The 12,613-nt window shown below is 36.8% G+C and overlaps 1 protein-coding gene across 6 annotated transcripts in view; it reads right to left on the reverse strand.

The window, feature by feature from the left end:
• Positions 1-403: 403 nt before the first annotated feature.
• Positions 404-12,613, reverse strand: part of LOC139464010 (NGFI-A-binding protein 1-like) — a 129,121-nt gene continuing 116,911 nt past the window's right edge. For 3 of the 6 annotated variants that reach the window (XM_071245520.1, XM_071245521.1, XM_071245516.1), the window contains 7 exons: positions 12,276-12,398; positions 11,354-11,487; positions 10,249-10,287; positions 8,311-8,422; positions 7,589-7,794; positions 5,913-5,971; positions 404-5,292 (listed from right to left, as the gene is read on the reverse strand). In XM_071245520.1, the coding sequence (XP_071101621.1) occupies positions 4,700-5,292; positions 5,913-5,971; positions 7,589-7,794; positions 8,311-8,422; positions 10,249-10,287; positions 11,354-11,487; positions 12,276-12,398 (1,266 nt within the window). In that variant the 3' untranslated portion in view covers positions 404-4,699. The remainder of the gene's footprint in view (positions 5,293-5,912; positions 5,972-7,588; positions 7,795-8,310; positions 8,423-10,248; positions 10,288-11,353; positions 11,488-12,275; positions 12,399-12,613) is intronic. The other 3 variants (XM_071245517.1, XM_071245519.1, XM_071245518.1) reach the window with 3 other exon arrangements.

Raw genomic sequence — 12,613 nt, forward strand, 5'->3', positions numbered from 1 at the left:
TGCTAGGGACCTGAACCCCCATATTAGTCTCTACACCACAATACTGTTACTCCATACTGTACAAACCCCACCTGATGTCGACGTGAAGAGGGGATAGAGCGTATGTCTGCCCAGAGAGCGGGAGGTCGATGGTATGATCCCCTGGCCTCCTCATACCAATGGTACTTCTTGTTACCCTGCCTGGCGCTTGGCATCAAGGGGATTAAAGAAAGACTGGTTGGCTCGGAGTCTGTGTCTGAGTGGGGTGGGTATTCATGTTAAACTGCAGCATGGTATCTTAGGCTAGCACAGCATTAGTCCGGGCATGCACGCACGCACGCACGCACACACGCACGCCACTATATAAATGCAATGATGTTGAAAGCCCACTTCACCTCAAGTGAAGATAAACATAACACAATGATCATCGTAACTGTACTTTATTGTCAGAATCAAGTACATGAGATTTGAACAAGACTTAACAAAAACATTAAAAAAAACAGAATATTTCCCACAAGAACAGGTTCTCATCCTTCCATACTGAGAGTAACAAAAGTCAAGAATATCAATTGCCACATGTTATGTACATATAATAGGACTCTATTTAAGGCAAATGAAATGGCCGTTGGATAAATTACTTGATTCTCATTCCAAAAAGTGCATACACTTCAAATGTTAGTTTAACTAAATGCATAAGAGGTAATGTCGGTGCTGTCAGTAACTACATCATTCAACAATCTGGAAATTAAATTTAACAAAATGTGTCTTAAAAGTCCCTGCACAAAGCAAGATCTATTCAATAATTTCAGATTAGAGTTTGATTAGTGGGCGAGTCATAGAAACTATCCATTGTGGATATATATATACTACTCAAAAGAAGTTAAGGATCACTTGATTCTTTCATAATGGTAAAGTTAATCTGTCATGATATGAGAGATTAACTATAGTAATATGAAAGAATGAGGTGATCCTTAACTTCTTTTGAGTAGTATATATGGATAGAATGAATTTAGAACAAATACTAAAAATGGAAAAAATAACTTCCTATTTCCCCAATCGCACTAAAGTATTTGTCAGATTTTTATTTCAAATATTTCAAATATGTCCTTTACATTTTTGAGTAGCATAAATTCAAGTGGGGCTTCTCTTCTAAAAATTGATATGGCTTGTGATGAAAATCTCACAATTTATTATGGTCTAAAACAGTGTTCTTAATTTATTTTGGACTCAATAAAAATATATAGCACTTGAATATTGATAGGGGATAGAGGTGCCTTTTGTGAATATGAATGTCAATGAAATATGTATCACACAGCACAATTTTTACTGATCTAAACATAACATCCTTATATTTTGATTGGGCAATAGAGAATGTTTGCTGTGATTTAATTGGCTCAATGTTGTTGTCCACATGAATTTGATTAAATATGAAATATTAGAACACTCATATCACACAATTTCAGACGCACCCACTAATCATAAATTTGAATTTATGTTCAATTAAAGGAGGGTAATTTGTAACGTAATCAAACCATTGTCTACCATTACTCAGTTCAAAACTGATTTCCGAAGATTTCATCTTACCTTGTAGAATTTATTCGGGGATATACAACTATCAACAACAGTCAAACACTCTGTGGAATGTAATGTTTTTTGTTGCTTCAACTATTTCACAGTGTATATATATATAACATGACGATCTGGGGTCACATGGCTGTCTTAAAAACAGCGAATTCATAGACGAAACTTCCACACCTGATCATTGGAGTAAAAGTCAACCATCAATATCAAAAAACAACATAGAGACTGTTTTGTCTGAAGCAGTATGTTACGAATAGAATGGAACAACATAAAGATCTCAAATTTAAATAATTGTTAACCTTCAATATGATATCTGACTGATTTTAGTGGTCTTCAACTTCACTTGCATTTTTATTTCTATATGTTAGAAATATAAACATTTCCCGCCCCGAATAGCTCAATTATTATCACAATATCACTAACTAAAGTCGACCTTAGGGTCATTGAAAGCAATGGCTTATCCCTAGTGCCGATATTTCATCATATTTGTGTGTTTTGGCACGAAAGTTTCTAGCTTTTATTATGAAGTGAAATTGTCCCATATGCCACAAATGCATATTTGATCTCTTTCTACATAAATTGGAAATAAAACTGACAAAGTGTCTCTGTTTTTGCTTTTTGGTATTGATGATGGTGCAGGACAGCCTGCGTCCAGTCTTAGGTCACTGTTGGAGTAGTATTCATCAATAGATTATGGCGGAGTGTAATCACTGCATCTGTCTGGAGACTATAGTATTGAGTATCATTGGTGCTTCGAATCACACCAGAAATGCTTCTCAACCATCAACTAAGACAGAGACATGAAAATCATAAGATAAGCACAAAGCATCAAGTTTTCATTCAGTATTACATAAATAAAGCCGACTTATTCTGAATGTTTCAAGTTTTGACACTTCTGTTTGTTTTTCTGAACTTTAGCTTCAAATGATCAATGTTGTGGTACTGATTAATAATCAAATCTTTTTCAGCCAGACCAATTTAGTTTTCTTACTGGATTATTCTGAAAAAAATCTCCGTTGTTTGCCAGAAGACAAAAGTCAGTGTTGAGGACACCAAAATATTTTGTTGAATATTCAGAACCATATTTTCACATCTCATTAAAATAAATCAAAAGGAAAGGTAATGCAGTCTGGTCATAAAGTCTCCCTGTTTCAGTAAAACCTCTGAACACTTGGCGGCATACGTCTCTGAGAGCAGTGAGAAACTAGTGTTTGGCTGTAACCGGAAGATGGGGGGAGTTACCTAACGTGCTGTCATCCCATCTACAGGAGCACCTCCATGTTAGTTTGTCATAGACATAGAAGAATATTTAACTTGAGCCAGCGTCAACAGGAAATAAAGGTTCACTTTTACATTTCTCTACACATAATATTCATGAAAATAACGACATAAAAAACTGAATATCCTCCAATTTCAAATAGCTGTCAGCAATGGCCTAGTTGATATGAACATGAGTGATATATGGCTATTCTGGACTTGTAAATTTTATTTCACTCAGTGTAAATGTCACTTAATTTCAGTACAAATTGCATGTTTGTGCCATAATGTCACACTTGGGTTGAAAAACAAGAGCACTATTAATACCTGAAAATTTGAAACAATTCTAGAGCATTGCTTGTTTTGAAAGTGTTGGGTCAATTTCTAAGGCTACCATACTTACAATTTGGTAATTTTACCGACGTCTTATGGCCATTCCCAAGCTTTATCAATATTATACACAATAAATGATTTAAGTACTTTCCAGAATTCAAATTTTGCTAATAGATGTACTATTTTCAGAAAAACTAATTCATAGTGTTTTCTACACATGCATAATTTCAGCGCTGGTTGACTGTTTGTATCGTGGAAAAAACCAGCCCAACATTATTCCACTGTCTACCCCACAGTTAAACATGTGATAGATTGTGCATGAAAGAATGATAAATATGGAAAATGAACTAGAACATGACAACTCTGCCACAAGAAAAACTCTTGGAAACGGTTGTTGCAACAACATTGGAGTGAACAGAACAACAGGAAGGAAGGCCATAATTGGAACCATGATTTTTGTCTCGCGATCCTGCTTGCTAGGCCAAGCTACCTACATGATCTTCTTAATGAAAATAAATAACTATGTACAACGGCAAGACAAAAAACTGTCTGTTTCTCCAAATAAATACATGACAACACATTGCACGACGCACATACGCATGTATGTCCAGAGCAGGACAAGTTCTCCATTGCAGAGGAGAGACGTGAGGAAGCCACGAAGCAGCAGCAACCATAATGTAACCATGGAAACAGAACCTCAGAACCTGTCTCACTTTTTGGTATTGTTCATTCTGACGTTTTATTTCTCACTTGCAACTATTGTATCTCTTGTGGCATCTCTTATGTGAAATTTCTTCCCCTCTTTTCAGTGAATAAATTATGAGATATTCTGTGAAGATTTGATAACTATACGGCTGTCAAACTGATCTGAATCACCTGTGTAGAATAGTATTTACCTGACAACATATTGCATGGTAGAGGAAGTTGGTATCATGTTCCCTTAAAACTGTTTGCACATTACAAATAACCATACCCAATAATTTATCACAATGATAATAAAAATATTATCCTATTGGCAAAAAAAAAGGTACTGTTTCCATGGTAACTGATGAGTTTGGCAACAGATGGTGAAGGCTTGTACAACTTTTTAAATTGTAACTTTGGAAGCGAAAATGTCTGAATAATAACAAAGCCACTGATGACAATGATCTTGACTCCATCACAGGGGAGGCAACTTGTACAGAAACGGCATCGGGTGATTGGCTAATATCTACGCCTTCCTGTCAGAGTTGTCTCCCCTTAGATTTAGTGTCTCCCAGGAGTCATAGGTGACAAAATAAAGTTAAACAGCGGTCTGTTCGACGGACCAATCACAAACTGAGTACAACAGTCTCGCCAAGAATCTGACCAATGAGAAACAAGTCTTGGACTCGGTTGAAAAAAAGTACCTATGCTGGTCTGACGATGTAATGGTCACATTCTTGGCGAAAACAACGTGACATTTCAATGTAGATTTCACAGAATTGCTTTTCCAGCTTCACATACGACACACACATTCACAGATAATTTTAACGCCACAGCCATTGTATTGTCTTGCAAGAAGCGTATGTCAGTCACCGTTTTGCAGAGGTTCAGAAATTTCAATCCCGATTCCATTATGATTGGGTCGAGTTACATAGCCCTTCCTGCCTTTTATGGAATCGGTGTCATCATCGTCATCACTTTCCTCGCTTGAAGTGGACTGCAGGGAATTCTGCTGGGATGTTTCGAAGCCAGCAGACTCTGGAGCTTGAGCAATTTCGGCCTTGTTATTGTTATGCTGAAGTTTCACATCAGATGACAAATCATCTTTTTCCCTTTTCCCATTCCTCTCTTCGAGAAGGGTTTCAGAGTCAGAACGTTTTCTCTTCTGTCCATTCTGCCCACAATCACTCGGAGTGTCCGACATTTCTGAATCTGAATCTTGACCATTTTCTTTGGGAATTTTTCTAGATTTCAGTTCCTTTAACTCCTCTGCAAAATCAGCCATGCCGTACTGTTGAGCAATTCTCAAACCCTCGTCAAAAAGTGTCTCCTGCATGAACTTTTGAGCAGTTGAAGAACGGAAGTTTGCTGCATAAACTGCTACCTTTGTAAAGTCCAGTTCAGTTCCGTCTTGCGAGTTCATCGGGGAAGAGTTGCCACTTGGAAAGTTGGAAGAATCTGAAATGAAAAATGTATATTTCAATGAAGTATTTCATTGGCATTTACAACTGGAGGTGGTGAGGTGAAATTGGGTTAAATGCCGCCTTTTAGATTATATAGCTGTGTGTGAGAACGTGTGTGTGCGTGTGCGTGTGCGTGTGCGTGTGTGTGGCTACATTGTAAATATCTCTGTAATGAATGAGCATCACGATGCTTTGCAGACCATTGGTACATCATTGGTTACCATGACGTCACAAGCAAATGACATCACTAATGGCTCTGCTACTGAAGCTGTTAGCAGTACTTTTCACACTTAAGGCACTGCTTATTAATGTCTACAAACTGAGAAGGTGGAAGAATGATGTTGGATGATAAATAAAATCTCACCCTTGTGTCTTTTGATATTCAATATATCAACACTCGTTAATAAAAATACACAAGACATCAAAACAACCAATCTGCCATATGGCTCTAATGGAGCTATGTAAAATTATACATGTCCGACAGACGCACGCAAATATCAATTTTGCGGAGGTTTCTGAATTAATAAGTTCCCATAGTACTCAAGCTATGATTAAATGTTTAATATGTCTACTTGCAAACTTGTAATCATTGTTTCTATTCATGTAGAAACTCACCTGTGAAATCATCGTCGCCATACTGCCCACATGGCCTTTCTGGTTTTGTCATTAGATACCTGTGAGGACAAAACAAAAAACAATTTTCATTATCAGTGATATGATTAGCAATAAAAATCATGGAAGCACTCAAGTCAATGATGAAAGTAATTATGCAACTAATTAGATCAAGTATTGAGATCACCGTCTCAGGCTTCAATACAAATTTGAGACTGACATACTATTTTAAATTGGCAAAAAGAATAACTTTATTAAAAGGATATTTGTACACTGATGAAATTCCTCATCTTACCATTGGTATTAACTATGAAGCTCCCCAAAACAGATCATAATAATGAATGGTGATTATATAGCAAACTGATACTTTTTTTAAAACAGATTATTGTTCTGTTACTTTGAAAGAAAAGGCTCTCTAAAAATTTATTACTAGATATTTTCTGGAAATACATTTTTCATTAATGTTTTTATATGTTTGAAAATGAGATGAACAAATAATTGATATTACATGTTTCTAAATACCTCCTCTTAACTTTGAAAGAAATGTATTACGCTGATAGCACATGATATTTATGATCTTGTCCATAGAAATATCAAAGGTCCATGGATCCTAAATCAAATACTTTGTTTCGAGTTTCTCAGACGCTATCCATTGTAGTTGTCAATTATTCTTTCAGGAGAATAAATGCAGTATCACCAGGAATGTTAGACTCTCAGACAATATCTCAAAAACATCCTGCGCTAAACTGTTTGAAACATTAGCAGAGTGAGCAATAACAAGAAGCATACAGCTCTAAAAGAATAAATGGAAACATATCAACATTGCTTTGATCAACACGATTCATTCTAAATTGAAATGAAATTCTCTTCAGGCAGTGAGAGAGTCATAAGATAAGAAAATACGACTTTTTCCTGATGAGTGTGGTGTGAAAGAGAACTTCAGCAATATTACAGCAGTATTGTATTGGCCTGTAAACATTTGAGTCTGGGTCAGGCAAACCGGTGGTCAACAACATGAGCACTGAGAAACATCAACTTTCAATGCATTGCAACCACCCATGTTTTGATGGCAAATACATCCATGACAAGGACATTCTACCACTGGGCAATATACTGGAGCAGAAAGGCAGCCATGACATCATGAATGAAGCTATGAAATTTGCATTGTGGGAAAGGAAGCAATGGAGGCAAGGAGATCGCCATCAGACTTTCAGTTTGGTAACTTAAAGTGCAAACAAGGTCCATTGTGACATGACAAGAGAGTGACATAACATCAAACATTATGACATGACGACGTCCTTACGGATCGGCCCAGTCCTGTGGGGGGTCAAGAAGGGGGGGCCCCCCCTCCCCCCCTTTTTTCTTACAGCTGATGACACTTTGTATGCAAATTTCCTACCATGATAACATGTTGATTCGGTTGTTAAAGCAAAATTATTAATATTGGTTTACACAAAGTATTTGAGATTTTTTGAGTAGGCTTTAGGGTGGGAAGCCCCCATGCCCCCACTGAAGTTACAAATGGCATTAGTGAAACCCCTCCTATTTCAAAATCAATAGTCAACTGTGTATTTGCTAGACGGTGTCTAGCCAATCAGATAACTAGCTTTTTTTAGTACTGCATAACAATAAAGACGCATCAGAGATGTGATACAAAACATAACATCAGTTGCACCCACCTTTCTGAACGCTTCTGTTTACGAATAATCTCGCCTTGTTCTGTAAGAAGTGCGAGTTGCTGTGCTGTCAATGTCTCTAGTTCCTGCTGAAGCTTCTGCACTAGAGGGCTGTTTTGGGTGTCACGGGCTGTCACAATCTCAGTTTTTATGGCCTCCTGTCGATCCTTAATTCGTTTCATGTCCTGGTTGATGCAATTCATTCTCTCCTGCAAAATACACAGGGGCACGGTCAGTTGACAAACAACTCAAAGACTGTCAACAACTACAGACAAGTCTTCTTGGACGGTAGATACAAATCATTATCATCCAAAACTGGCTCCCACAGGAGATATCGCTCGGGTGAGATCAAGCAATATCTACATTGTAGATATTGCTGCAATGAAATTGCATTGCAATGGTTTACAGACCATTGTGACGTCATTGGTTACCATGACCTCACAATCAAATTACATCACTAATAGCTCTGCTACTGAAGCTGTTAGCAGTACTTTTACATGTAAGACACTGCTTATTACTGTCTACAAACTGACAAAATGTTGGATGATAAATATAATCTCACAAGTAGTCACAAATTGGTTACAGACACTTACTAGATTTGTATCAATTCGGTAAAACTTATTTCTAGATACAAGTGACCTATTCCATTAAACCTACAAATGCCACAACCTTCACAAGGTCAGTGAGAAAAACTGCAGCTGCTGTTAAAGGGAGATAACTCTCACCTCTCTATGAATCTTGTCAAGCTCTGCTTTCACTGTTTTGGGGTTGGCGTCGTGCATTCTCTGGAAAACAGGATCAACTCGTGGCTTCTTTGACACAACTACATCGGCAGCCCTAAGAAGGAGTATTTAGACATGCATCAACCGTCTAGTCACCGGTTGGCCTCCAATAGGCTAATCCAACAGGCCATATTGGCAGTGGTCAAATAAGCACGACTGTGACTGTCAAGTTTCCTTTCACTAGCTTTTATCAGAAAACGCTTTTTCATCCAATGAAATTATTATCAGTGGACCAAATATGAAAATGATACTTTTGTCCTACATTTTTGGATGAACAAGAATAAATAACATGCATACTACATTTGGTCAGATATTCAGAGTTCGACAAAATCCAACTAGTCTGAAACGAGTGGGAATATGAATGGTCCATTAGTCTTCTCCAAAATGCAAATTAAGTTAATACAAATAGCCTGAAATGAAGTGAAGTGATTTAGCTCATTACACTCTTAATCATAAAGTCATTTCCTGGTGGTAGTGGTTAATACTGATGGATAACTTCTGAGACAAAATGCCCACTGAAATAATGAGACAGCATGAACAGCAAGAAATCACCCATTTACATGTTCACTTCGAAAGTTTTTAAAACCAATTCACCAGAAAGAATACACATAGGATCTATAGACTAAAATAAACACTTCATTGCATTTCATTCAATGCATCAATAAATCAATATTTCCATTTCACCATATCCTCATGTATATTCAATGAAATTAATGTAATAAAAGCCATTATGAAAGCAATCTTGAAACTGACAACAGGGTGTTATTTGACCTCTACTAAAGTTTGTCGTCCCATACCAAAACGATATCTTTAAAAATGAAAAATTCATACTTTATGTCGTTACATGCAATCCAAAAAATAAAAGATCTTGCAAAATTTTCATTCTCCTTTTGGATTGTGAATTGAAGAATGAAAGAAAATTGAACGAAAAATAGAATGGAAAAAAGAGTGCATACACAGAAAAGTATCCAATGGATTAACTCCACATTACATTGACATAGAACACTGCTACAGTTGAGGATGTTATTCATTCTTTGAACACAGTTAGTTTCTGACATTTTGGGTTTTGTTGAAATTCAAACTTTGAAAATCTATAAGGGAGATAACTTATTCGGAAGGGAGACAACTCTGTATCAATGCACAGTCTATTCCACTCAGAGCTGCTATGTAGTGTGTGAGAAAACAAAAACCAATGAAACATGATGCAAGCTAAAAACCTTTGACCGACATTCGGAGATTTTTCAGTTATTGAGCAATTTTCACTAAATAATAACATATCAAAATACTTGAATATGTGCATCTCAAATTTTGAATGCATTTTGACTAAGACATGCCTTTATGTCATTCTGAGATTGGCTCCCAAACTGTTCAGTATATAAGAACTGAATGGCTTGGAAATATCTATTCTTTCTACGATGATATAGCGTGCTGTTGTAAAGTTAGTTGGGTGCTAGTAACAGAGGTGGTTAGTGAGAACATTCATGACATGTGTATGTCAATCAAGGCCCCAGAGGTTTTAGGATAATGGAATTCAGATGAAATATGACATTTAATATGACTCATTCTGAAATTCAATATACAATGACCTCAAATAACCCCAACATTAACAAAACAATACCTCATACTGCAACCGATATCAAATAAAGACAAAATCATCACAGTATTACAGATTTAAATCGAGACATGAAGAAGATATAAGCAGGTACCAAACTCAAATGTTTAAGCGAAAGTTTACCACGTAAACAGTAAAAACACATGAAACAAAGCCGCTCCAGGAGGAGTCACTGCTCAAGGAGAACGTCTCATGCATATGTGAGAGAGAAGAATTTGACTGGCCCATCCATCCCAGTATTTAAATAGCGTAGGAGTTATTCCACTTACTTTAGCTCTCTAGGGTCCAATATTTCACTCTTCACAACACTGAAAAGTTCGGAAATAAGAGCTCAGTCTCGGCTAAGGAAAACAGAGTTACACAATTTACAAAACACAATATATCCCCCAAAATTCCATCCAACATTTGACATGAATGTGAACATTTTTATAACAAGAGCCAACGACTGAAAATTCTTGTTGTTTTTTAAAAGGGAGATTTCAGACATCAAATACACATAGCAGACAAATGTAACGCTTGCAATGTTCTAACATTTGCTGAAGTGGTACACATGTTGAATGAGTGGAATGATCCACTCATCATGTGTACAAAATGTCCCTTTAAAACATGTTTGGAAGTGCCTGTACATATAGATAGTGCAAAGACAAGAAGCATTGGATTTGAACCTGATCGATTAACTTTGATCCAAGCAATGAAAGCATAATGCATCCAATTTCTGTCTAAAACATTTTTACACAAATCTCTAAAGTCGGTCAAAAGTTTGAACTGAGTACTACGGTTTATAGACAACATCTATTTCAAGTTCAGGAATTATTTACCAGCACTCATATTCAACTATGGCAATGTATCAAAACCACAAACAACATATTTTAGAAATTGTTGGGTGTGCCAGTCTTGTGGAATTGCACCAAAAACAATTATGTTATGTAGGTAGCTGGAATGATAAAAAAAATCACTTAACATAGGAAATATAAGTATCTACACTTATACTATAACAGCACACATTTCTATGACTACATTGACTAGATATTTTTTTACTACATAATTATCTCCCCTGAATAACATATGAAGAACATTCTGGATCAATGCAGAATCAAGACAAACAATTGAATGACTCATTTTCGGTAACTGTTCTCAATATCCTGAGAAAGTTATATGTACTTGATTTAATCATCAAAATAGATACAGGAGAAAATAAAACCAAATATATATAAATCAACATGCATATAATGCCAGCATTTACATTTCTTACATCGTGACATGAAATGGATTGTCTTTAAAACAAACGAAATTGTTCTTACATAGAGTTGAGACTATTCAGGGGAGATAATTGAGAATACTTCCAAAACAAAGTGACATCTCATGCTAAATTACCTGGAATGCCCTTTTGAATATTGGTAACCACTGTCGCGAACAACTTGTCTAGCCAGCGGAAATAAGTCTTCTCTACGCGTCAGTAATGTAGGTATATGGCGGCATAACTGGGCAGCTGCCTCGTTAACAGATATCTAAAAAGACAATGCATTGTGTCACTGTATGAAAATTTGGTTCAGTGAATGAGTTAATGAATGTGACATTTAAAAAATAAACGACATGTTGGAGTTGTTTATTGTTAAAAAAAACACTGCAGGGAATATAAATAGTACAGGGAGAATTGTATGATAAACAATGACCACATTATGTACAGCCTCTTTAAGGATGAAGATGAAATGTACAAGCTTAAAAAATATTGACCCGTATTTTAATAATGATGACTCCCTCAATAGAATCCGAGCAATGTCAGACAATCCAGGCAATGTCGGACCAGTCCATTTTATGCACAGGTGGGTATTTCTCGCATATTCCCACAATCTTCACGTCGATTATCTGTACCTTTTCTCCTAATGACAATTGTCATACCTCTCCCACTTTTGGATGTGATCGTTCGGCCATCGTGTTTATCTGCGTTGCCTAGATACATCTATGGGGAACAACTCACAAGACACTCCCCTCTCAAAAATAACGTCATCAAGTTGCAAACGCATTTTCAAATCTCCAGAAATGACGGCATGATAGAACAATGTGTTCGCGTAGCTATCTATATATCACAGTCATCAATATTCCAGCTACTTGCAATTTACATACACTCGTGCCAAGGTCTGGGGACCTATTTTTCTGGGAGTACTCACACAGTGTAATTTGTGGTAACTTGGTATGGACACGGGTGCTGCCAACTTGCAACAGACCCTTTGTTCATCATGCAATTATATCCCACAGTTGTCTCCCCTAGACTAGGCCAACAGTGGTGGAACCTCACCTCGTGTAATGACATTGGCCTATCGTTTTTCCTCTTGGAGTCGAAGCGACCATATATGGCAGCATACTTCCTCAGCTCATCCAGTCGTGACGGGTCATCATCTGTTAGTTGCATCACAGACTGCAACAAAATGCATCATTCACTAATCAGTCCCATTCTCAAAACAAACTCTCCATCACATACAGATAATTGATAATAATAACTATAACAATAACGATAACAGGGGCATGTTCAAAGTGCTACAGTATTATTATCTCGGTCAATGGATCAGTGTGCACTAAATTTTCATTCTCAGCTCCCTGGGGAGTATACAACCTGAGCTGTCTGTGGGGTGTTTG

Source organism: Haliotis cracherodii, unplaced genomic scaffold, assembly GCF_022045235.1.
Source record: "Haliotis cracherodii isolate W230 unplaced genomic scaffold, xgHalCrac1.p SCAF_16, whole genome shotgun sequence".
Classification (NCBI taxonomy): domain Eukaryota; kingdom Metazoa; phylum Mollusca; class Gastropoda; order Lepetellida; family Haliotidae; genus Haliotis; species Haliotis cracherodii.